The sequence below is a fragment of the Danio aesculapii genome, chromosome 20, assembly GCF_903798145.1.
Source record: "Danio aesculapii chromosome 20, fDanAes4.1, whole genome shotgun sequence".
Classification (NCBI taxonomy): Eukaryota; Metazoa; Chordata; class Actinopteri; order Cypriniformes; family Danionidae; genus Danio; species Danio aesculapii.
Window position 1 is genome coordinate 30,271,189 of NC_079454.1, and position 25,685 is coordinate 30,296,873.

Sequence of the window (25,685 nt, forward strand, 5' to 3'; positions counted from 1 at the left end):
CAACATACTTTTTGGGCCGGGCTGATAATTTTTTTATAATCTGATCAGCCTATAAAGCACTTAGCAGCCTATGTTTTTTTCTCCTGTAATTAACTTATGATGCTGTCATTTGTGACGCTCTGAATGTTTTTTTTTTTCGGACAGACCGACCGATGTGTTCTTTTTTTTTATTGGTATTGGGCTGACCCAATCACAAACTCCCATTTTGGGCTCTGTGTGAGCATGCAACGTTGGTGTGTATTTGTCAAAATAGTCGAGTGTCACGTCTGTTTCACACCACACGCATGCGTGCGCAGCGTGTATGGAGACAGTGTGCAGGCGTTTGCCTTTCACACTGGCTGCGTCTGCAACATGCAGCTCATCGGCGGCTGTAGCACAGATCAATCTATTACTTTTCATCTGAACCAAGGCCCACGGCAATGTCCTCCCATGCTGTTTCCCTAACTGGCAACTCTTTATTTTACAAATCAAATAGATCCTAAAGAACTGTATGCTTCTCACACTCTATGAGGAGTGTCATTCGTGCCTTTCAGGTGCACTATGTCAAAAGACAATTGCCTGTGATATCATGTAATTTTGTTTTTGATTGTCAGCATGATGTAGGCCTATAATTATATTCATATTTATACAATATAGTTATAATGATATTTATACATGATCAAACTAGTGTGCAACTTATTTTTTTGGTTTAGTAGCCCAATTAAATATTTGTTGCATTTTAATAATTTAAATTAATTTGATTGACCCTATAAAATCTTTAAGCTATGTTTCGATGTTTCACTGTTGAGTTAAACATGTACATTTTTTAAGGGTCTCTGATACATTGCTTTTATTATTTAACTTTAGTTTGTTAATCAACATTAACTGTGTGCATCAGTAGGTTTTTGTTATGTTCATTATTTAATATAGGCTTCATCAAAAAACACAGGCACACAGAAGATGGACTTCTAGTGTGGATTATAATTTTATTATAATAATAAATATTTGTTTAAGTTTTTAATTTATCAGCTCTCATTATTGCCTATATATGGCTTTTGTGGTTTTATAGAATAGGAGTTGGTAAACGTATTCAAGACCGTACAGAGGTGGGTAGCAATTTGATTGTATCAAAAGTTGTCCCAGTCCAGCGCTGCTTATACATAAATAAATCAATAAAATCATAATAAATAAAAACATTCCAAAATGACAAAAAAAAAAAAAAAAATAGACATTATTTTATCTTTAATAAATATGGTTTTAAATCTACAATCCAACATGATTTTGGAAATGGGTGACGTAGTGGCGCAGTAGGTAATGCTGTCGTCTCACAGCAAGAAGGTTGCTGGTTCGAGCCTCGGCTGGTCAGTTTGTGTTTCTGTGTGGAGTTTGCATGTTCTCCCTGCGTTTGCGTGGGTTTCCTCCGGTTTCCCCTCACAGTCCAAAGACATGTGGTACAGGTGATTTGGCCTGCGTTTGCGTGGGTTTCCTCCGGTTTCCCCCACAGTCCAAAGACATGTGGTACAGGTGATTTGGAAAAGCTAAATTGTCTGTAGAGTATGAGTGTGAATGAGTGTGTGTGGATGTTTCCCAGAGATGTGTTGCAGCTGGAAGGCTGTGGCTACCCAGATTGATAGGGGGACTGAGCCGAAAAGCGAATGAATAAATGGATGATTTTGGAAATTACAAATTTAAAATAAATTCAAACTGCAAAAAGTAAAAAAAGTTAATGAACTTAAGTCTGTATGTAGCAACTTCAGCAGTTATTTTATATATAGATGTATAGTGTGTTTGCAATATATTTTTGCATATGTCATAATTTATGTTTCTGCTGGCAGGTAACCCGCAGGAGAAAATAATCCGATTATCCAGCCATGAAGACCTGTTTCCAAATCTCATTACTAAAATTGGAGAATATCTCGTGTTTTTTTTTTCTGTGAGTGATTCTCTTCTGTGAGTTGCCATTCTCTACAATTGGCACCTATGGCAGTGGGAATTGGAATTGCTCAACAGTTCCCACCATTGTGAAGGCATGAATACCTGTTGTTGTCCACATAACGAATGAGCATTGGATAGAAGGCATACAGATCCCTGCACAGAACAGCAAACTCATCCAGAATCTGCAGTTCAGCTTCCTGAGTGTCTGCTCTGCTCTCAGCCCTCAGCATTTCTTCCTCAGACACTACCTTCACAGTCTTCTTCTTCAGTTTCTCCAGCGTTGGCAGAAAATGCGCCCTTAGCAGATCTGCACTAGCCCTACTAATAATAGGCTGGGTGTATACTACATAGGAGAGAGATTACAGATATTTGAGAATCACCCTGTATCAAAGCAAGCTAATCATCAATAACATCACCCTCACCTGCAAGTCTTTTCATCCACGGGGCATTATCAATTCCAAGGTTGTTGTTGAGAATCTTAAGGATATTGCCTAATATGAGGCTTAGATGCTCAGATGTGACAGATGTGCAGCAATTGGCACCATCTGGGGAGTTTTCTGGGCCTTTTGCCCACCAGTAAGACAGGTAGTTACACAACATGGGCAGGACGACCTCGATGATCTGTGGCATCTCAGTGTAACGTGCACCGGATTCAGAAATGTCACCAATGTCCTTCATCAGGCCGTCCAGATGGGGCATCTCAGGACACATCTCATCCACAGTGTCTGGCATACTCAAAACTGTAAAATATTCAATATTAGGGCAGCAAATTTAACAAATTATAATTTTTTAGAAAAAGAATTATGCCACTGTCGCCAAAAAGACCAATGTGCCTATTACAACTGGCTTCAAATGTTTTCTCTATATGGTTTCTCACTTAACCCCAAATGATTTGGAATAGTTTTAGATCTTGCCAGATACACTCACTCGCTCGTTCCCTTGGTGTTTTGGTGTTGAAGACAGATTGGGGGTTGTGCATATTTAGGTTGGATTCTAGGAAGGCAACAGGCATGGCTCCAACCAGACTAGATAAACATTCACCCAGCACTGGAAGCTGTCTGTGAAAGCCCAAAACAGTGGTTTCAGTTACAAGAAGAAATTAATAGAGTGTAAAAAAAGAAAGTTCTGTCAATTTTTTTTTTACTTTTCCACATAGATGTTCTTGCCGGTGCCCAGAGAGTAGAGGCTGGTCAAGATACGGTAGCAGGACAGCTGAATGTCATCCACTGAAACAGAAATGCAAATATGTTTTGCAGACTGTGATCTCACATGCAGTGATAAAGGTCACAAGTCTAATAATGAAATCTGTTCATGAGGCCCTAGTGGCATCCTCCCAAATTTTAGTGATTAAAACAAGCAAATAAAGGTGAAAAAGCTTTAAGTAAAAAAGAAAAAACAATAACAAAAACACATTTATTAACACTGCTTTACTTGAACTGGACTGTAGGAACTTGTACTGGACTTCGCCTCTATTAAGAGTCATCTTTAAATACCCACCAGAGAAAGTGGTTCCGTTCAAGACAAAGACTCCAGTGTGCATGTGATTTAGAAAATATTATCAAAATATCAATAAATATTGCTCAATATTACAGAATCATTTAGTTGTCTTTTATTTTAGAATCTTTTAATAACAATATTATTATGAGATGTTTAATCATTATAAAACAGAGTTTAATATTTATAATTAATAGCATATTACTCCAATCCTACACTCTTTACACTGGTTGCCTGTTTGTTTTAGAGTTGAGTTTAAAAATTTAAATCTCTTTTTATATCTCTAAACAGTATGATTCAATTTTTCTAAGGAAGCTTACCACATCTACAGCTTACCAGATCCCTTTGGTCCTCCAGCCAGAATCTGTTATGTATCCAAGTCAAAACCTAAATGTAGGAGAGCACCCAGGCTTTGGAACACCTTTCCATGGTCAATAAGACAAGCGACTTCTAACAATATTTTTAAGTCCAGACTAAAGACTTTTTTGTTTTCAAAGGCATTCAGCTTATAGGAGTGACTGTTTTGTAACTTGTCCGCTGGTGTTTGTTACATTTCTGTTTACTTGTTGGGAAGCACATTGGACAAGGAAAGTTGTTAAAAACTGTCCTATATAATTAAAATGGTCATCGTTTAACATTATGAGATTTGATAACAATACATATTCTCATTATTATGAATTACAGAATCATATTTACTTTGCCCAAATGAAGGTACAATGTAAAAAATGCAGGGTTCCACACAATTCATTCATGTTCTCCTGAACACAAAATGATTCATGTAACACATTTAAGTGGATTGAACATTAAACAATTAGGTTGTACCCAAAAATTACTCCAAACCTGTGCTCTTTACACTGGTTGCCTGATTGTTTAAGAGTCAAGTTTAAAATTTAAAATCTTTTTTTTTATATCTCTGAGAAGACTAAGGAAGCTACAACTTGCAAGTTACAAGTTTTGACTAAAGACTTGCTAGAGAGGAATTTCTGTTTCTTAACTGGTTTGATGTTGTTTGTTACATTTCTGTTTACTTGTTGGGAAGCACATTGGTCAACGAAAGCTGTTAACAACTGTGCTATATAATTAAAGTTGTCAATGTCATTATGATGCAATTTTACATTATGAGATTTTATCATTTTCTCACTATTATGATTTACAGAATCATATTTATTTTGCCCAGATAAAGGTATACTGTAAAAAATGCAGGGTTCCACACAATTCAATCATGTTGTCCCAACACAAATTGATTAAGATGATGTAACAAATTTAAGCGGTGTTGTGAAAAAGACATACATTTTTTATTATTTTTTGTCTCTTTTTTTATTAAACAATTGTACTTACATAGCTTAAAGGTGATATATTAAATGAATTTCTACTGTTTAGTGTGATATGATGTGCATAGTAATGAAGCATTTTTGCAGAAGTAGATGAAACTGATAGAAATGCAAAAGCCTGATTGTCTAAAATGAACTTGAGCTCTGCAGCAAACTTCCTGTGAGCAGAAATGTGTCGAAACTGAACACGGAATATGTGCAGTTGAGAAATCTTATGCTTTTAATGTTGTGCAGAGAATTCGTAGAAAAAGAGGACATACTGTATGTATGGGTGCGGCCAATGGAGGACTGGAGAATGATTGACAAGTGACAGATTTCACTAAACTCCACCTGTTAATATCAGCTGCCTATAAAAGTTGAAGTCAGGAAATGAAAGTGGTTGCGCATCTCCTGAATGTAATTCTTGCATTGCATTGAATTTACAAATATTTGTGACATTGAAGAAAAACCTCTCCTGACCATTTCTATTGAACACGCATGGAGCTGATTAATTATTTCAACAATTATTTCAGCAGATTGAACATAAAACTATTAGGTTGTCCCAAAGAAATCTCAAAAATTGTGTTGTTTCAGCTCATTTTAATTAAGTAGTTTGAACAAGCATAAAAAATCTTGGTTTTTTGTGTGTACGATTCTAGATTCTAGAGTCCTCTACACTGGTATATGTTTTTGATTCATTAAAAAGAACTGACACATCAGTACTAATTATCATAGGTCAAAGAACGGTCCACTCACATAGCAGCTCTGCTCCAAACTGGTGTTGTGTGACATGCTGGAAGAGCACGGTCAGCATGGGCAGCAGGGCCACTGAGGTGTAGCTGATGATCTGGGTTACGCCCTTCATCTGGGTGCGCGACTGACCCAACTTCCCCAGCTTCAGGTTCTCCAGAGTCTTCTCTAGGTCTTCTGCTGCGTTCTCGAAGAACGTCCTGACGCCAGCCTTCACCAGCTCTGAGCCGGACTTCATTACAGTCCTGTGGGTCAAATGACAATCAGATCAAAACATCTGAGACATCAACCTGCTAAATGATTTGAGTTATACTGAGATTTAACTTTCTACCTGAAGTCCAGCGTGCGGGACAGGATGTGCAAGCAGCTCACCATAGTGGCAGAGTCACTTCCTAAAAGAGCAGATACAGTCTTAAAGCAGTGAAATGAAGTGCAAAATGAAGCTCATCAATAATAATAATTTATGTGATGTCTTACCAAAGAGTGAAATCCTATGTCTGACAAGGGCTGCCAGCTTACAGAAAACACTAAGGAAGAACGATTCAAGTTAGAGTGATTGTGAATTAACCACACCTATTTATATAAAAACAGTATTCCAAATAAGTAGATTTTTTTTAATCGAGCTAAAAATATTAGGTGATCCAAAAGATCAGATGAAATTATAATGTATGAAACAGGTGATTTCAAAATGTGTAGAGTAGCCTTTAGAAAACTGTACATAAAATGTGCGCCACTTTAAAAATATGTAAGAAACAAATGGTTCAAAACTGCTGTGACATCAAATTAAATTCACAAAGGTGATTTTTTAAATATAAAAAGATGATTAAATTCAAGCGAAAGCTCTACTGAAATTAAAAGGGATAGTGATAACAAAATATGGTTAATAAAGTATATAAAAGAATAAGTGGCCAATCTACATTTTATTATATTTTAAATTATAGTTGACAAATGGGTAAAACCCACTGGTTTCAAGGAAAGTGGCAAAGAAAAAGGTTAAAAATTACAATTCATTCGTATTTATTCTTATATATAATATGTTATAATATCATTCTTGTTCTAAATACAGTCCACTACCGGTCAAAAGTTTGGGTCAGTAGGATTTTTAAATGTTTTAAAAGAAGCTTCTCCTGCTCACCAAGGCTGACTTTATTTAATCAAAAATACAGTACAAATTGTAAAATTGTGCAATGTTATCCACTATAAAATAATTGTTCAAAAGTAGTTTATTATTTAATTTAATAATTAATTCCAGTAAATTTTATGATGAATCCAGTCACATGATCCTTCAGAAATCACTCTAATATTAATTATTATTATTATGATTATTAGCAGTAGTAGTAGGAGTAGTAGTAGTAGTAGTATTAATAATAATAGTAATTGTAATGAAAGCAATAATGACTGTAACTTCATAATAAGTTCATTTGAAACTACATACAATATGTAATAAATAAATATTTAATAAATAAATGTTTAATCTTTTTTTTACATTTAATAAATGCTGCCTTGATAAACAGAATAATTTTCTTTAAAAAACAAAAACATGAAAAAAAAAAAACACCCCAAACTTTTGACTGGTAGTGTATATCTGAGAATATTTTTCAGTATATAAACATTATTAAACTGTATGATAATTTAGTCTGTCTTCTGTAAATTGTGGTAAAACAAGACACACAGATTCTACTGTAAAAGAAAAAACAAGACAATTTTTTGAAAGATTAAAAGTTAAAAACGTTTTTCATTAGTATCAAGAAATGAAAATTAAGTTAAAAATGAACAAATAGCACCTGGTAATCATCTCCTTCTCTTTGTTGGATGCGTAGCCGCTGCTGCTTAGGTTGATGTTGGGTGATGACAGAAAGTACAAGCAGTGGTTCTTAAAGTATTGGTCTATGAGTGGTAGCAGAATCTGTTTGTAAGAAGAAAAAAAACAAACACTTTTTTCCATTTAAAAAAAATCAGCTTTTCTGTGTGTAGTAAGAAAGTATCTGCTTAAACGCTACCTTAGCAAAAAACTTAATCTCTTGATCATGGGGAGATTTGTCTGTTTTACCACTGGATGCCATGGCCTCTGTAAAATATATACAAAGAAATCCATTGATCACCTTGATATGTCTTATAAACATAAGAGTCTTCAATTGCTTATATTCATCCTCTTTGCTCACCAAGATGGGCAATAAACTCCTGTGCAGAATCTACATAACTCAAAAGCCTCTTGAGGAACTTATATGCAAATCTCTTTTCCATTGAGGAGGAATCTTGCTCCATGTCCTTCAGACCTCTGCAGAAGTACAGAAAACATCAATAAAGACATTGAAAACTGCTGCATTTTGTTTCAAGACCAAGCACCACCAAAAAAACTTAACAAAAACTAACAAAAAGATTGAAACAAATATTTTCATAATTATTATAATTGTAATATGTACCAGATAATATATCAACACAAGAAATACACAAGAAATAAAAAACATACTTACATTGATATACGTCTAATATTTTAGTAATATTAGCAGTAGCATTATCATTTAGTCAATTACATAACTAGTCTTGCACACCTCAACTTTGGACACACAGTAAGAAAATGCATTGGATCAAATGATTAATTTAAATATAACAGTAGACAGTAATCAAAGACACTTAATACAAAGTGGGTAAATGATAATAATAATTTTGCTATCGCCCTTCTAGATGCATCTAATGACATTTTTGTATGGATTTTCTGAATACGTGTTACTGAATTTGGGAACAGATTGACCTGCTGATGGCGTATCCATTGACCTGTAGAAATTTAAAGAGCTCCTGAGCCTTGTCCCTGTCTCTGTACTTCTCCTTTGCTGTCAGAGTGTCATACGGCACCAACAATGGATGACTTCCTCCTCCTTTTGATGACAACACACAATGAGTCAATGCACCTGGGAGTGTTCACAAAGTACTTGTAATGTCACAGACTCTTGCAGGATCACCTTTACTGTCAAGCTCCTTTTTCTTCTTCTTGGCCCAAATGTTGTGGTAATTTTCTGCAACTGTTTCAACCATTGCCTGTTGAAATGAAAATCAAGATGTAATACACAATATATGGGTAGTTGACACTTTTTTGTGAAACACTTTTTTGAAGGAATTTTTTTTATATTTATGTAGTTTGAAGCCTGATGTTTGAGAAAATATAAGGGGTCACTAACTTTATCAATTCTTTCACAGTTTTTTTTTTACTGAAATGTACCATATAAATGTCCTATATGGTGTGACAGCAAAAAACTAAGAAAAACAAACCTTGTTAATATACAAATAGCATGATTTATCTTTATTGTTGATATTTATTTTATATGAAATTATGAATAATATTATTTTTTTCTCCATGACTTGTCAGACTTATTGGATATTTTTAATAAATAAGGGTGTCAATTTAATTCCTGTTTATTTCTATAGCACTTTTACAATGTCGATTGTGTCAAAGCTGCTTAAGATAGAAGTTCTAGTAAATTGAAACTGTGTCAGTCCAGTTTTCAGAGTTAAAGTTCAGTTTAGTTCAGTGTGGTTTAATTTTCACTGTTGAAGCTACTGAAGAGCAAATCCATTGATGCACAGCTCCACAAGTCCCTAACCAAGCAAACCAGTGTCACACCAAAGGATAACAGAAGTTTTCAGTGGAATTTCAGATTTAAAATGAACATATATAGTGTCACACTACAGGACATGGTTTAAGGTGACAAATTATATCAAGTTCCCATGTCTTAGAAATACGCGGGTAAAAAACAAACATACTACAATTTAGTAAAATAGCCACTGGTAAAATTAGGTACTTGACGTATTTATTAATGATTTCATGATTTTCCTTTTAATTTAAAAGGACTCTAATTTATTGAACTCTGCTTTAGACAGTCACACCATAGGACAGTGTGAGATTTGGCTCAAAAATGTAAAAAATAAATAAATAAATATATAAATAAACAATAACGTCGGTGCAATAACCTAGTGGTTAGGGCGACGACATATGCAGCAGCACGTCAGGGCGTCCCAAGTTCGAATCCCGGCTCGAGGACATTTCACTACCCTACCCCCCTCTCTCTCTCATCTGATAAAGGCAAAAAGGCCAAAAATAATTATTAAAAAATATATAATAATAAATAATAACAATAACAACAACAACAATAATAATAATAATATTAATAATAATAATAATAATAATAATAATAATAATAATAATAATAATAATAATAATAATAATAATAATAATAATAATAACAACAACAACACAGCAGTGGTCCATGGAAGACAAAAACATTTTTAACCATTTACTGCATTTTTAATGATGACAATACTAATTAAATTCATTTTTGTTGTGTGTCAATGTGAAACTGCAACATCAAACAACCAATTTATAAGATATCAATCATTTATAATTATCAAGTCACACTTGCCTGTAGTTCTCTTGAAAGAACAACATTTTCCAAATCTTGTGGGGCTGGAACAAATTCACCCTATAAAGAAGTGTAGAAGCGGAAACACGATGTGCTATAAATGCTTTGATTTGTTGACAGACACCACAAAGAAACGAAAACCCTCCCGCTGTCAAACATTACCTGCGAGGACTCTGAAATCTTGCGCTGTTTTTCTGTTTCTCTTTGCTGAAACATGGCCTCTCCTTCCTTGGTCCTCTCAATGTTCCATCCCATTGCCAACATGCTCTTTAGAGTCTCTTTCACAGGGTAGCGATAAGTTTCCCTTTCCTATTCAAAGTGAAGCATTCAAATAAGCTTAAAACTCAACCGCTGAATCTTGCATTTGTGTTAGTGTGACTTGTGTACCTTTTCACTCAGTGCTTTGTACGGTTTTAGAAGTGGATGAGTTTTAGCTTTGTCATCTACTTTATCTCCCACGGTCCAGCCAAGAGCGATCTATCACCGTACAAGATAAAACATGCAGTCATCCTTTGTCTAATTCGACAGTGGAAGAGCGCTAGTGACACCAAAACGTGCAAGATTAATGAGATGAGTTTTAGCATTGTCTAACCTTCTCAGAGGACCATTTCTCATGAGAATGTTCAGCAAACTTGCTTGCAATGTAATCGAGTTTTTCAGGCAGCGAGATGCTGAAAGACAAAACAGTATATCATGAAATTTGCACAAAGGTCAAACGGAATAATAACCTTCACCCTAGAAGAATGTTTTCATGAAGGGTTTTCGCACCGGAGAAACTTTTTAAAAGTTTCTAGAGCTACTGTTGGAAGTACCAGATTTTTGATCTGTTTGGCCTACAGAAACGGGAAACAATTTTTGTTCTATTGTAGAACTCCATTTGGGGGAACTAAATTTCCTAGAAAGGTCTAATCCAGCACGGTAGGTACTGTACTGACATTAGTGTATGCTAATTATGTGAATCACAACCATCCAAAACATCGGCATATATTATTTTAAAGAGGACCTATTATCCCCCTTTTTTACAAGATATAAATTAAGTCTCTGATGTCTCTAGAGTGTGCATGTGAAGTTTCAGATCAAAATACCTCACAAATTATCACAAATCATTTTGAAACTGCCCCTTTTAGGCTTTGATCCTAATTGTGCCATTTTGGTGACTGTCACTTTAAATGCAAATGTGATTGTGCTCCCAACCCTGATTTCAAAAGTGGGCAGAGCTACAAACGTCTATGTGTCAGCATGACAGCAGATTCAAAAACAAGACTAACATCCTATACTAGCTTGGTCCCTCGTATTTAAACTCTTTTACACCTCACTCATATATAATTTGCAATAATAAAAACATCTTGTATAAAAACAAATCTCTATTCTTCAATAACTGGTTTAAAAATGATATCATTTTTGTGTCTCAACTTTTCAATGATAGTGATTTACTTTGTCACTACTCTGAATTTTAAGTTAAGTATGGAATTCCTGTAAGCCCAAAAGACTCCCACAAAGTGTTTTTATGGTTTTAAAAGACTTTCATTTCTAATTGCTTGTCATTCAGTGGACATTTGGTAAACATTTATTGGTAAACACTGCCTTTCATTATTTAAATCTAAATGCAATAAAAATATAAGAGCCCTGTTTCAGGAAGATTCTGTTACTGTGCCTTATGTAATGTCATATTGGAATGGTTTTGTAAATCATATTTCATGGAAGAAAGTTTAGTCATTACCTCACAAGTTTTTATAACAAACAAAACAAGAGAATTTAAACTGATTCATAGATGCTATCCAGACAACTGTAATCTTAAAAGGCTTAAGAATGATATTAACACCAACTGTTCTTTATGCTTAGTGAATCCTGAAACTTCTGTCTATTTTTTTTTGGAATTGGCCTCTTTCAATGACATGTTAGTGTGATATTCTTGATATTATTTTATAAAAGATTATGTGAAGGCAGATTTTGAATTTACCTTTAAGAATGTTATCTTTGGTTTCCATGAATGTGAAAAGGAAACTAATACTTATTTTATAAACCTTATTTTTTTGTTGGCCAAATTGCATATTCACAAAAGCAAGTTTTGTAAGTGTTAACCTTTTTTTCTAAATTTAAAATTGAAATGAAAATATATTCTGAGTCTATTGAGGGATCAAAAAACCTAAAAGCAATAAGAACAAGGAGTTTGACGAAGGACTTGGCACTTATCTTGGACTACAGTAAATGACTGAAAACCCCAATATTGTTGTTGTTTGATAAAGACATTTCCTAATGTTTTTCAAGAATTTAATTTTTAAAAAAAGACTAACATCATATGCTAATGAGGGAGTGATCATCAACTATGGGTGGAGCTTTCCCCCTGTGATGACATGATGACATGTACAAAGGGAGAATGTCAAAGTATTTCTCCAGACTGTTATTAAGAAGTGTGATTAAAATGAAAGACTTTTTACCATTAGAAGTTATATTTATAGACAGTTGCCACACAACTGTGTTAAAATCCTTATAAAAGTCATTTTTGCATAATAGGTCCCTTTTAAAGTGACACAGAAAGCTAAAGCTAACCGCATTTACCTGTCGCTTTTCTGCGCTGTTGAGTTCTAATTTCAGCCTCAATGATAAGCAACCTGTATAATATAAGCTGTTATAGGTAGTTTTATGTCTGCATCTCCATTATCACAAACCACATGACACACAATGAAAAAAAAGCTTCAATCACAGCGCCCTCTGTCCTCTAGTTGTTGATTTTGCTGAATGACGCTTTTGACGTCACTGTGGAACAGCTTACATTACTTCAAAGTAGCAACTGGTGGTGGTGCGATGGCAACCAGCAAAAAAAAAAAACCTTAAGGAAAATCTATTTTTTTGTGGGATCAGCCTGGTGACTACTTCTATGACTGTGCAGTGCGAAAGCCTCTTTTGCCTATATTCATTTCCAGTAGACAGTGTTTGAATGGTACTTACTTAGCAGTGTTAATTGGCTGGGGGTCGAAGTTGCCTTGTGCATCCACAGAGGCCTGCTTAACTAATGCGGAGCCTGGGCTGGAGTCCACGTAATCAGGTGGGATGGCACCTGCTATGGCACTCAGACATGGCATTGCCATTTTGAAAAGCTCTGAATCATATTTCTGCAAAACAGAATAAGGAGCAAGGTTTGTTAACACCTTTGTGGTCCCATGAAATGAATGTAACAATTTTTTTTTGTGGGACTGTCAATTTGCTGCTCTACTATATACAAATAATAACACAATATGTGGTTTAAAAAATTAACAGAATCAATCATGTGTAAATTCTACCTTTTTAAAAAAATCTTCACAAAATATAGGTACATTTTTAAAAGCTAAAACATTTTAAAACAGACACAGCATGTTAAAAAGTGATCCAGGATAAGACAACGCTTGATTTGTGACGTACTTGCTTACTAAATTAATGTAGTTAATTGTCTTAAATACAACAGATTTTTAAAAATTAAGGGAGATGTAAGACTTTTTTCTTTTGCAGAGCACAAAAGATAATTTCCTTTTGGTTAGTGACTATTGTAAAAACTCAACAAACACTGAAACATTATTAAAAAAAGCTTCTTTTATGATCCACAGAAGAAAGATTGTCATACAGTTTTAGGTCGTCATGAAAGAGTAAACAAGAGTAAACATGAAGGGTAAACAATGGCAGAAATTTCATTGTTGTGTATATTATTATTTTTTGTTTGTTTGTTTTTTGACATGGCAAAGAATTCATTTGAATATTTTGGCACAATTATGAAGTATGTTTGTACCTTTTGAGAAAGAGCATCAAAAAGTCCCCAGAAAAGCTTCTTGGTGAGGTGGAGCTCCTCCTCTGATGCCATTCCATAGCTGCCCAAGCCCGTTGGCAGACAGTAGTACTTCCAATTTTGCTCATAGTGATTGGTCAAAAGCTGTGAAGAAAAAGTGAATGAATCTGTCAACATTCAAGGTATTTTAAAGGGGTAGCTCACAAATGGTTCAAAAATGAAATTTGAGTTTCTTTCGTTTGTTAAGTTAATTTGAAAAAGGCAGGTTACTGTGACCCACTCACTTCTATAGTATTTTTTTTCCTACTATGGAAGTCAATGGGTGCCAGCAACCAACGGAATAAATTGAGTGACCTTATTTTAATGAAACATTTTTCACTAAGGATTATTCACTAAGTTTGTCATTATACCTGTCTATGTTTGTATAGTGCCTGTTTCAGAAATTCTGCAAAACAGATAACGATACTCACACATACAGGGAAGCATAATTGAAATGTCTCTTTACAACAACAAAACTGAACCCAATGGAAAATTATGTCAGGATATGTCTGATTATAATGCCTTTCTCTATCATAAAATCATTATTTGATAAATAATTGCTGCCATGATCAATAGAAAATGTAGAAAAATACACTTTTAATAAAGCAATGCAAATTTTGTGAATAATGTGGGTTGAGTGTAATTTGAATAAAGTCAATAAAAAAATTATGATTTTTTAAAATGAATGCTACCGTTCAAAATTACATTTTTAAATATTTACAAATGTATAATTAAACTGATGACATGGTCCAGTAAACATATAATATTATAAATGATTCAAATTTTTAAATCTTTTACATGAATTCATGTTTAACTGTATCACATTTGTATCAATGTTTCTTGAGCATCAACTCAGCGTATCAGCATAATTTCTCAAAGATCAAGGGTCCCATTTATAAAACCTTGCGTAGAAACTTTCCTAAAATTGAACGTACAGCAGAATACTACATTTTTTTACCTATTATGGCACATATGATTATTTAATCTGTTTCTTATTTGATGGTTCAATTAAGCCAATATTTAGGGTAAATATGTTTGCGTAGAAAGAGGCATACGGACATTTTCTACCCCCGTTTTTGTGCGAGACCCCAGGTGACACCGAAGACTGGAGTAATATCTGCTGAAAATGTTGTGTTGCCATGACATGAATAAATTACTTAAAATAGACAAAGTTAATAGGCAACAATGTTTTATAATATTACTCTATTTTATTTAAATAATAAAAACATAAATCTTTCCAATCTCAAATATTTAAACAGCATCATACGTTCATTTACTCTTCACTAGACTCACCTTAATGGGCATCTTGCAGTACTCTGTAAGCTGTGGGACATCAAACACAAGACGACGCAAAAGCTGCTGTAACATTGAAGGCCGCAGATGCCTGGAGAACGTGTGAATATCATCAGAGAACACCAACATAAACGATTTATCCAACAAATAAAACTGCACCTTAAGCTTTCAATTAATTCAAGACACAATGTGGAAGCCTCTCAGCTAAAGGTTTTCAGGAGATTCTTACATGCAGATGGCCAGCAGGCATTCATCAATAGCATCTCTCTGGGCCTTGGTGAGTGATCGACCCTTTGAGAGGCGATAGATGGTGTGCAGCGTGGAGTCAACGAGCATCGCATAGTGCTCAGTGTGAGCGAACAGATGAGCACAGCGGGTCAGCAGAGGAAGCACCGCCGAACCAATGTAGCGGTTCATGGCCAGAGCTGTTTCTGTGGACCTAAGCACCTCCTGATGGATGCAAACATAACATGAAACTACATTTGGCATATTGCATAAGCATACGGACATAATATGAGCAAATTCATCATCAACACAACTGATGAGTAGTTTTTTCAAACTGCTTAATGCAAAAGCTAAAGATATCGATTATCATTAGGTGTCCAATGCTGTAGAGAGTGATATAAAAATGCATTAAGAATCTGAAAAATCTACTTGTAGACTAAACTGTTTTATTTGCTCTGCTTTTTTTAGAGTCAGTGTCTGGTTCAAACACTTAAGGCTGAATTAATTCAATAGTGCAACTTGTAGATGCTTAGCTTTTAAGTTAATTTGAGCTGAGTGAAAGTTAAGAAGTAGTTCAAGATGATGGAATTTATGCTGAGATTAAACCTAATCAGCTTATCCATAAAAGGAATTGTACTTCACCAAGTAGTTTTAAAAATGTGTACATATACCAGAGTACTTTTTTTTTAGTGTTTATCTGTACTTTCACTGTGCATCAACCTGCAGTTACTACTTTATATGTTTATTTTGGATTGGCTAAGCAGAATATAAAGTCTCATGATTCCCATCCAATCAAATCCTGTAGAATAATAGCATCAGATGGAGTAACCTTAAAACATAAATGCAGCAAAAATGTACATTGTCCAAGACGACACCAAATCATTACATGCAATGACTGAAAAACTGTTTAGACTGCATTTCACTGATGAAAAGATGAAGAATGCCTACTACTGTATATGATGACTGAAATCTAACAGAATTTTCCGTTTCTAACACATGCACAAATTGCATGTATTCTATAAGTCCTGCATGAGCTTGGTTTCAGGCACCAACTGCTGGACACTTATAGCTTGTTAGTCGGGGGTCAAAGTACATATACATTTTGTATATTGGCACAGCTAGATTTTTCCCGCTTGGGTTTCAAAGATTTCATTTTACATGTAAACTCATCAACCTCTGTCAGCTTTTTATAGGTGCATATATTAAAGGGAATATATTACATCTCTATATACCTATTATTTTTTACAAGATATGTCTTTGGTTTCCCTACAAATACCAAACAATAAATTATTTTTTACTGCCCTTTTCAAAAGAGGGCTGTGCTACAAATGCCTGTGTTACAGCATAGTGGCAGATTCAAAAACAAGACTAAGGACATATGCTTCAGAGGACTTTCCCCCTCTGGTGACACGTACAAAGAGAATGTCAATCAAAGTGTTTCAGCAGACTGTTTTTTTTTTGAAGTATCATTATAAAAAATGTTTTTTATACATTTTTACCCCTAGAAACTGGATATATTCACAGATTGCTGACACATAACTGTGTTTAAAGGGGTTATAAAAGTGATTTTTGCATAACACGTCCCCTATAATGTAATGTGTACTCACATATTCCATAAATGGCAAATAATTTAACGTACACACTCTTGACTGCTTTTAGATGGGCTACTTATTACTTATACTTTGAGTCATATTTAAAACAGATCATTTTTCTCTTCTTGCACAATTTCTTTTGCCAAGTAATGGTGCGTTTAATTAAGCATGATTTTTCAGCACTGATAACCAAAGATAATTATTGAAAAAAATTGCTTTTTTTACTTCTACAGAATCAGTAAATTACATGCTTGATATCACATGAACCTCTTAGGCTTTTTCACACATAGCATGACAAATGTACATCTGCAACTTTGCTAATTTTATTCCCACTCAACAAAGCACCCTTACCGAGTCCAGAGAGGCTGATGCTCGGAGGTCTGGCAGAAAGCCCACCTCCAGCAGGTGCAGCAAGAAGCTCTGGTCATCAACGCCATAGACACGGTCCAGAAAAAGCACCATGGGCGCCTTGTGCTCTGGACAGAAGCTGGCATTCATATCAGGCTCGGTCACAGTACCATCTGAGAAGACGAAGGAGTTAAACAAAAAGATATTAGGGTAATAATGACTGCGGAACAAGAGGTGCAGATAATGAGACACGTAGGGATGAAGATGACATTGAAGGAGTAATAGCGTCAATCAATCTTGGGCACATAATGAGTTTCAGAGATTATGTCTTCAGACTTTTTCAAAGGCATCCAGTGGCATGTACAAACCTTTATTGACGACCGGCATTTTGAGTGGAATACTGATAATTCCGACCAAATCCTTAATGGGCACTAAGGAACGGAGAATGGCACGAATACGGAGTGCTTCACCTTTGCCTTTGTTTATAAGCTGTAAACAGCATTGATAGATAAAATTAATGTGAGGTGGTATACTGTGCTACAGCAGCAGGAAACTGCAAGTTTTGTCCCCAGCTTTGTAAATCAATAAAATGTGGCAGAAAGGAGCACTCACATGCATCTCAGGAGCACAGCGGCCCAGGAGATCAATAAGGGCTGAGTAGAAGGACATAATAGAGTTGCCCATGTGTGCGACCTCCTCTTCGTCCTCCCCAACCCTGTCAAAACAAAGAAAGATCTTACTTATTCCAAAACATATTTGAGGTTAAAGTGCAGTGTGTTCACACTTGCCAGGTTTGGTTTGATTAAAATAAACTCTGGTGGAATTGCTTTGTTAGTGCGGTTTATCTGTGTGTTAATATGGTCTCCAAACTAGAAACCACAGAAAATGCAGTTCAACTGCAATATGTACACTACACTGACCAACACATCTAAATAAACCCAAAAATGGACATGATGTCACAAGATGTAACCATAAAATGGACAGAATGTTCAAGCATACTTTGATCTTGTCATCTTTCCTTTCATTACAATTCAGTACAGGCATTGTTGCCTCTCCCTGCAGAAGTTCTTCAATTGTGTGTGTCATAGAGAAATTTCTGACACCTCTTTGACTCATATTTTATAAGCTCTTTAAGAGTTATCAAATGATGAAAAAACATCACATGTGGTACATTAGAGCTGCACGATTCCGGCTAAAATGTGAATCACATTTATTTATTTTTTTGCTTAAAATCAAGATCACGATTTTCTCTCGATTCTCTAATTGTAAAATAAAGATTCATATGAGTCGGCTATTATTGTTTTTCTCAAACATATGGTAAAACAACAATAATAATATTAGGCCTATGTGCAGGTTTACTGTTGGTTAACGTTATTTACAACTTTATTATCTGTTATTCACAGCCTATGCAGGTTCTGTTCACTAAAGTGGACATCATTGGTGGGCACGCACGCGTCCTCTCGGTAGTAAACAGACAGTGCACCAGCTCATGTGTCATTTCTCGGCTGCGACTACATCATTACATTAAGACAGAAATGACATTTTGAATGAATTATACCTTATACATAAAGTACGTGACACTTTTAACGGCATTTGGAGGTGCCCATGTCGGTTCATGTTGCTGTGAAGACTTGTGCGTCCGACTTTATGCTTTTCTCCTGACCTTGAAAATATAATTGGCTGAATCGATGAAAAGCTGAATTAAGATCGCGTGTTGGGTCAAATCGAGATTGCGATCTTTCTTTGATTAATCGTGCAGCCCTAGTATACATACAAGTATATTAAGCCCAGCCCACATTTTCATTTTGGATGCTATATTAGCCATTTGATATGTTATTTGTTAAGGTTTCTTAAGTTCAGTCTTAAAAATGACAGTGAGTACTCTAAACAAATTTTCCAAACAAGCCTATAGAGCAGATCTGTGAAGTGTGAACACAACATAAAACTCAACCTTTTACCTCAAGCCTAACAATAAGAGCCAGATAATACCTATGTACAGCATACACTGTAAAAAGTAAAGGTGCTTCAAGTACTCTGTTGAGTACTCAAGGAACTTTAAAATGTATTTTAAGTGCCTCAAAGGTCTTTCTCTCAAAATGGGGTTCCTTGAGGAACCACTGATAGTCTTTGCAGTGCTTGCAGGACCCTTTTGCAGTAACTGGGATCCTACAAGCACTTTTTTGTCAATACTGAGGTTCTGGAGTCACTGTTTCCTTACACTAAGACCTCGAAGCTCTTTGAAAGTTATTGGAGGAACTCAATTTTCAAAAAAGAGTTACTGAAAGATCTATGAACTTATATAATGGTTCCTGGTGGATCTCTCCTCTAAAAGCTAGCACTTAAAGGAACTAAGAGATTTTTTTTTTGTCATAATTAAATAGACAATTGTGGAGACCAGAAAATGAGATGGATGTTCATTTACTTAATATTTACTTAGTTATTTGTGGTTTTAGAATGATATGAAATTTGGTGTTTGTTTTTCTTTTTTGTGTGGCACTCACTGAACACAAGAATATCAATGATTAGAGTCTAAACTTGATTGCTGTTAGGAGGCTGACTGGGAAATTGTGAAAAAATTTGAAAATGTAAAAGTAATTTTGGAGGATAAAATACAAATGAGCCACAATAGAGGGGAAAAAAAGAGACAAAAACATGCACAGGCTTGTACAATTATGAAAATGATAATTATTATAGGGGACTAATTTCATTTTCTGTCACTTAACCTCATTAGACCCTTGAATTTTGACATTTAAACAATATTAATAACAACAACAACTGCTGCAATAATAATATTAACAATAATAATAATAAATATTAAGCTATTATTATTATTATTATTATTGTTATTTGTATAAAAATAGAATTATATAACACAGTTCTTCAAAAATCCACTCATGAAAAATATTTAAGATATTACTAAACTTAAGTATATAGGCTATGGGCTCTGGTTTATTAATAAAAAGTATTCCTCCAGTTTGTTTTGATAAACCAACAAAGATAACTTGCTAATAAATGCAGTATTTTGTACATTTTTATTTTTCTGAATTAAATGTTTTTTTCATCTGTTTCTTGGATTAATGGAATGGAATTAATTGTGTTGCCAAAAAGAAAAAAAAAAATTAACCAAACAAAATAATATAAACATGACGCGGACGCGCATCATCGTGCACGTGCATCGTGGACGCGCAGGTGCAGGTCGCAGGAGGCGTTTTCAAATAGCGATTTGTAACGGCTCCTTTCCTCAATTTCGTGACTGCTGTCATCTCTAACACACGGAAGGTGAGTAAGTTGGCAAAATAAATATACAAATTAGATACGATTTGCACACAAATATCTACACTTACACGCATCATTATGTCGTGTAACCTGTTTTAGGAACGTCTCGCGAAGCGATTGCTGTTTGCGATAATAACAATCGGCTGGATATACATAATCACTCAAATTACACGTCTACCTCACACAAATATAAATAATTTGATGTAAAATATTGATTTATGTCGAAATATTTTATTGTCATTGAACACGAAGCTTCCATGAAAGCCATTGCAAGCGACCGTTAATTTCAAATTAAACAGGTAACGTTATACATTCGTACTGCTTATTGGACGGCTTTTTTTTTTTCCACAAATATATTTATTTACTTTTTTATTGTCTTCCCTTACATATACAGTGTGTAGTAAGTGTCTTGAGCAGGGTTGCTTATATTATTTTCTAGCCGCGATGCTATCTAATATTCTTTCCTCATATTATTTGTGAGTAATATTACGCATTTGTTATTATTTGCGTTTCTTCAACAGTTACCTGTGTGACAAATTGTGTCTAAGTTATGTACTTCAATACATTTTTATTCATTCACACAAATAATGTACATAAAGCCTGCTTTTTTCCTTCTCAGAACATCCACATAAACCCTGAAATTGTTCAGTTTTCTCTCTCAAACAGCCGTTTGAGTCACCTCAAATGTAAGTATTTTTTAAGTAACTAACTGAATTGGAAATAAATGTAAATATACTTCATTTAACAAACAATATTTGATAATCATTATCCAGCTGGGTAACACTGAACTAATGACATTAAACTTTTAACCTTTTCAGTGTCTAATATCACTCACTTATTTTCTCATTTGCTTGTTTCTGATGTATCCATATTAGGTGTAAGTCATTGTGACAGATATAAACTAGAAATTTAAAGTTTGCTGTATCAAATCCAGGTAGCAGAGGGCCAGATTGAAACGGTCCGACGCACTTCACTTGCAATGCAGATCATCATTTCTGGACAGCTTTCTACTTACTGCTGTGGACATGAAAGGTTCAGCAGACTTTTTGCTCTGAATGAATGGCTATTAACATGGTGTGAAGAACAAAATCTGCTCTTTATTAACAATTGGAATCTTTTCTAGGATCGTCCTAGGCTTGCCTATGCTGATGGGCTGCACCACAGCAGTACTGGAGCTGAATTCCTGTTGGACAAAATCTTCAGGATGCTTTGACGAGTGAGTGAAAATCCACATTTTAGCCATTTAGACTTTTGCTCGTCCCACTTCAATCACAGTAATGCATATCTGGCTAACTCCATAGAAACTGTCTGTTCCTCGTATTATTAGGTTAAGAATTTAATTTACTATGTGTTCTAGAAAAAAAATCTATTAAAAATCAAACCAGAAAAATGGCAAATAAGTGAAAATACTTTTTTTTTTTAACGTTCGGTCTTCTAAACGTCAGGCCACTTGCACCTAAAGCACGTATTGTAAATGAACAGACAACAATCTTAATGCACTAATAATCCTAATCTTAATGTCTTACTGAAACCTGGCTTAAACAAAATTACTACAGTATGTTAGTTTAAAACGAAGCCGCGTTGAACTTGAATTTAATTAAATTATATTTATTATTAGATAATGCAACATAATGCAATGCAATTTAATGTAATACATTTAAAATAATAGTTGTTCAATTAAAATAATATTTATAAAGTCTCCACCAAATTATAGTTTTTTTACAGAGTAGTGAGTTAGTTAATACCACCTCACAAATAAACATGGTTTAAAGTAAATTAAAATTTTGTCATCATTTACCCACCTCTAATATGTTCCAAACCTGTTTGATTTTCTTTCTTTAGTTGAGCGCAAAACATTATATTTTGATTAAAGCTGAACATTTTTAACCGTTAAAAATAAATTATAACCAGTATAACAAAAGTATGGATTGTGGTTATAGGTTTTCTGTTTTCAGTTTAACAGATGATAGAAACTTAAACAGGATTGGAACAAGTGAAGGTTGAGTAAATGATGACAGAATTAAATTTTTTGGGTGAACTGTCCCTTTAAAGTGGAAGTGAAGCACTCAGTCAAGTTTACATTCATTTGTAAATTGATTTCCAGTTTAGTGAAAATATAATAAACAAACTCTATTAATGTAACCATTATTGAAGAAAAGAGCATGTTTTACAATAGTTAATATTTTTAGAGCTAGGGTGCAGCTATTTTGGAATATCACTGTCTGATGTCACAAGGTTGGTTCCGTTCCCTCAGCTTAACAGATACAGTGGAAGTAATGGACTGAACACGGAGACTGGAAAGCCTAATTTGACACAATGCGTGAAGTTTTGGATGTGCATCACAGAGCTAGTGCAAATACAAGCATTACATTTACAGTTAAAGTCAGAATTATTAGCCCCACTTTGATTTTTTTTTTCTTTTTTAAAATATTTCCCAAATGATGTTTAGCAGAGGAAGGAAATTTTCACAGTATGTCTGATAATATTTTTTCTTCGGGAGAAAGTCTTATTTGTTTTATTTCAGCTAGAATAAAAGCTGTTTTTAATTTTTTTAAAGCCATTTTAAGGTCAAAATTATTAGCCCTTTTAAGTTATATTTTTTTGATAGTCTACAGAACAAACCATCGTTATACAATAACTTGCCTAATTACCCTAACCTACCAAATTAATCCGGTTAAGCCTTTAAATGTCACTTTAAGCTGAATACTTGTGTTATGTAAAATATCTAGTAAAATATTATTTACTGTCATCATGGCAAAGATAAAATAAAACAGTCATTAGAAATGCGTTATTAAAACTATTATGTTTAGAAATGTGTTAAAAAATTTGGAAATTAGGAAAAAAAATTAACAAGGGTGCTAATAATTCAATGGGGCTAATAATTCTGACTTGAACTGTATGTCCGAAACATAAAAATACGTTTATACATTTTTTAATTTTTCTTTTATTACCGATCAATTGATGTGCTTTGGTCCACTCTGTTTTACGATGCTTGACTGCCCTCAATGTCTTTAACAAGATCTGGTACCTGACATAATGGAGGCGGGTACTTTCACTTTTCACTATATAGCCCCTCACTTCTGTTCATGTTCAAACCAAACTAAGATCGGTGCCGTTTTTCAATTCACAGGTTTTTTCGTGCTTCATATTCAATGTTGAAAGATTATTGTAATCGTTGCATTAGTCTGAATGTAAATCACCGTCCCAGGCAGCGCTGCACCAGTGTGAGAGAGTAGACCAAAGCACATCAAATGAACAGTATTTTAAAAAAAAGAGAAATAGTAAACATATAAAAAAATATATATATTTTAGACACAAGTCTGTTCCTTGTATTTGTACCAGCTCTGCGATGCATGTCCACAACTTCACGCATTGTGTTAAATTAGGCTTTTCAGTCTTCATGTTCAGTCCATTATTTCCACGATATCAGTTCAGTTGAGGGAACGGAACCAACCCTGTGGCGTCAGACACAGCGACATTCCAAAATAGCGGCACCCTAGCTCTAAAAACTACAGTAAAACATGGCATTTTCTTCTAAATGGTTACATTAATCGAGTTTGTAATATATATTTTCATTAAAGTAGAAAACAATTCGCAAAATAATGTAAACTTGACAGACTGCTTTACTTTCATTTATATATTTAAAAAAACAAGACCAACTTTATATTAAGGCACCTTAACTACAGTACTTAAAGTTAAACTAATAATATGGTACAATGCACTTATTAAGTACTGTATATACATGTTTTTACATTGTATTATTGTAAAAACTTATTGTTGAGCCCTGAAATATTAATTTCTGTATTTCAAAGGCCACTTAAATTTAGTCCAAAAACAATATTTGACCTTCATGCATAATTGATTTAAATTTTTAACTCATTTTTAATCAACTAATGGTTAATTTTTAAAAAAGCTAATAACTACAACCTGAATAAAATAACAATATTGCAAATGCAGTACACTCAAAATTATAGTGCATTATCTGTGTGAATAAGTGGGTAAATATGTGGGGTGCACTAAGGAGGGAGTGGTTTCAGACAGCTTTTGTGTTGTCTTATTTCTGATTGTGCTCACATATTTGAGAGGTTTACATATGGATTTTGCCTTTATTGATGTATATGGGCACTCTGCAAGCAGGGAAAAAACATCATTTTATATAAATTGAGACAATTCCTAATTTTATTGATGTTTCCTTTTGTTATTCAGAAATGTTCTGCATACCTTTCGTGAATGTCTTGATAAGTTAAAAAAAATGGCTCTGGGAATATTGTGAATTTTTGTTTTCATAACTTCTCAGATTAACTACTTTTTAATTTACTTTTATAGGGACACCTCCAATGTGAAGCAGTGGACAGCTAAAGATGTTGCTGGCTGTTATTGCTAGACATTATTTAAATCTGATGGTGTGCATTAAAATGTATATTACATTATTAATCATATTATGTGAATGTAATTGTGATGTATATTGATTAATAAAAGTAATTATTTATGAAAAATGTGACTGTATTTTTTAAAATCTAGATAGATAGATAGATAGATAGATAGATAGATAGATAGATAGATAGATAGATAGATAGATAGATAGATAGATAGATAGATAGATAGATAGATAGATAGATAGATAGATAGATAGATAGATAGATAGATAGATAGATGTCTATTGAATTTGTGATTAAACATGTTTGCACAAACCATAAATTACGAGAGATAGGAAAAACAAGCATTAAAAAAATAAAATGGGGCTTCAAAGCACTCAAGGTGGTTCCTGGTCATTCTTAATAAGAGGGTTCATCAGGGAACTGCTCCTTTTGAAATGGTGCCTAGAGGTTCTTTAAAGGGTTCCACCAGCGAGGCAATGTGAAGAACCCCAAAAAGTGCTTCCATGAACCTTTCATTTTTACAGTGTTAATAAGAGGGTTCCTCCAGGAACCCTTGAAGTTTCTCAAAAAACTGCCCTTTTTTGAAATGGTGCCTAGAAGTTCTTTAGAGGGTTCCGCCGGTGTGGCAATGTGAAAAACCCCAAAAAGTGCCTCCAGGAACCTTTAATTTTTACAGTGTAGATAATGTCCAAATGAAAACAGGAGTAAAGAAACTTCTCGCCCTTCAACCATTCACCCTCTGTTTTGTGTTTTTCTCCTTCTACCACAACTACTGCAGCCACATCAAGCCCAAAATAGGTTCAAACATGCTTTTTGGTCCTTAACTTAAGGTAAAAATACCATTAATATGACTACCTCAAACCGTATTAAACCATATCGTATGATTCACTTAA

General features: G+C 34.3%; 1 protein-coding gene and 1 long non-coding RNA gene across 5 annotated transcripts in view; one reads left to right on the plus strand and one right to left on the minus strand.

The window, feature by feature from the left end:
- The window catches only part of ryr3 (ryanodine receptor 3), a 165,697-nt gene that overhangs the window by 35,586 nt on the left and 104,426 nt on the right, over positions 1-25,685 (minus strand). For all 4 annotated transcript variants that reach the window (XM_056445347.1, XM_056445346.1, XM_056445345.1 and 1 more), the window contains 23 exons: positions 17,750-17,852; positions 17,506-17,626; positions 17,141-17,310; positions 15,202-15,422; positions 14,973-15,063; positions 13,644-13,784; positions 12,833-12,996; positions 10,476-10,554; positions 10,271-10,360; positions 10,046-10,192; positions 9,884-9,943; positions 8,429-8,504; positions 8,221-8,344; positions 7,631-7,746; positions 7,469-7,536; positions 7,253-7,374; positions 5,946-5,995; positions 5,800-5,860; positions 5,475-5,713; positions 3,059-3,140; positions 2,842-2,972; positions 2,337-2,654; positions 2,017-2,257 (listed from right to left, as the gene is read on the minus strand). In XM_056445347.1, the coding sequence (XP_056301322.1) occupies positions 2,017-2,257; positions 2,337-2,654; positions 2,842-2,972; positions 3,059-3,140; positions 5,475-5,713; positions 5,800-5,860; positions 5,946-5,995; positions 7,253-7,374; positions 7,469-7,536; positions 7,631-7,746; positions 8,221-8,344; positions 8,429-8,504; positions 9,884-9,943; positions 10,046-10,192; positions 10,271-10,360; positions 10,476-10,554; positions 12,833-12,996; positions 13,644-13,784; positions 14,973-15,063; positions 15,202-15,422; positions 17,141-17,310; positions 17,506-17,626; positions 17,750-17,852 (3,015 nt within the window). The remainder of the gene's footprint in view (positions 1-2,016; positions 2,258-2,336; positions 2,655-2,841; positions 2,973-3,058; positions 3,141-5,474; positions 5,714-5,799; positions 5,861-5,945; positions 5,996-7,252; positions 7,375-7,468; positions 7,537-7,630; positions 7,747-8,220; positions 8,345-8,428; positions 8,505-9,883; positions 9,944-10,045; positions 10,193-10,270; positions 10,361-10,475; positions 10,555-12,832; positions 12,997-13,643; positions 13,785-14,972; positions 15,064-15,201; positions 15,423-17,140; positions 17,311-17,505; positions 17,627-17,749; positions 17,853-25,685) is intronic.
- Positions 20,354-24,819, plus strand: LOC130213609 (uncharacterized). The gene is made up of 5 exons (XR_008835482.1): positions 20,354-20,416; positions 21,033-21,099; positions 21,348-21,445; positions 21,537-21,629; positions 24,740-24,819. It is a non-coding gene; the product is annotated as an uncharacterized LOC130213609 (long non-coding RNA).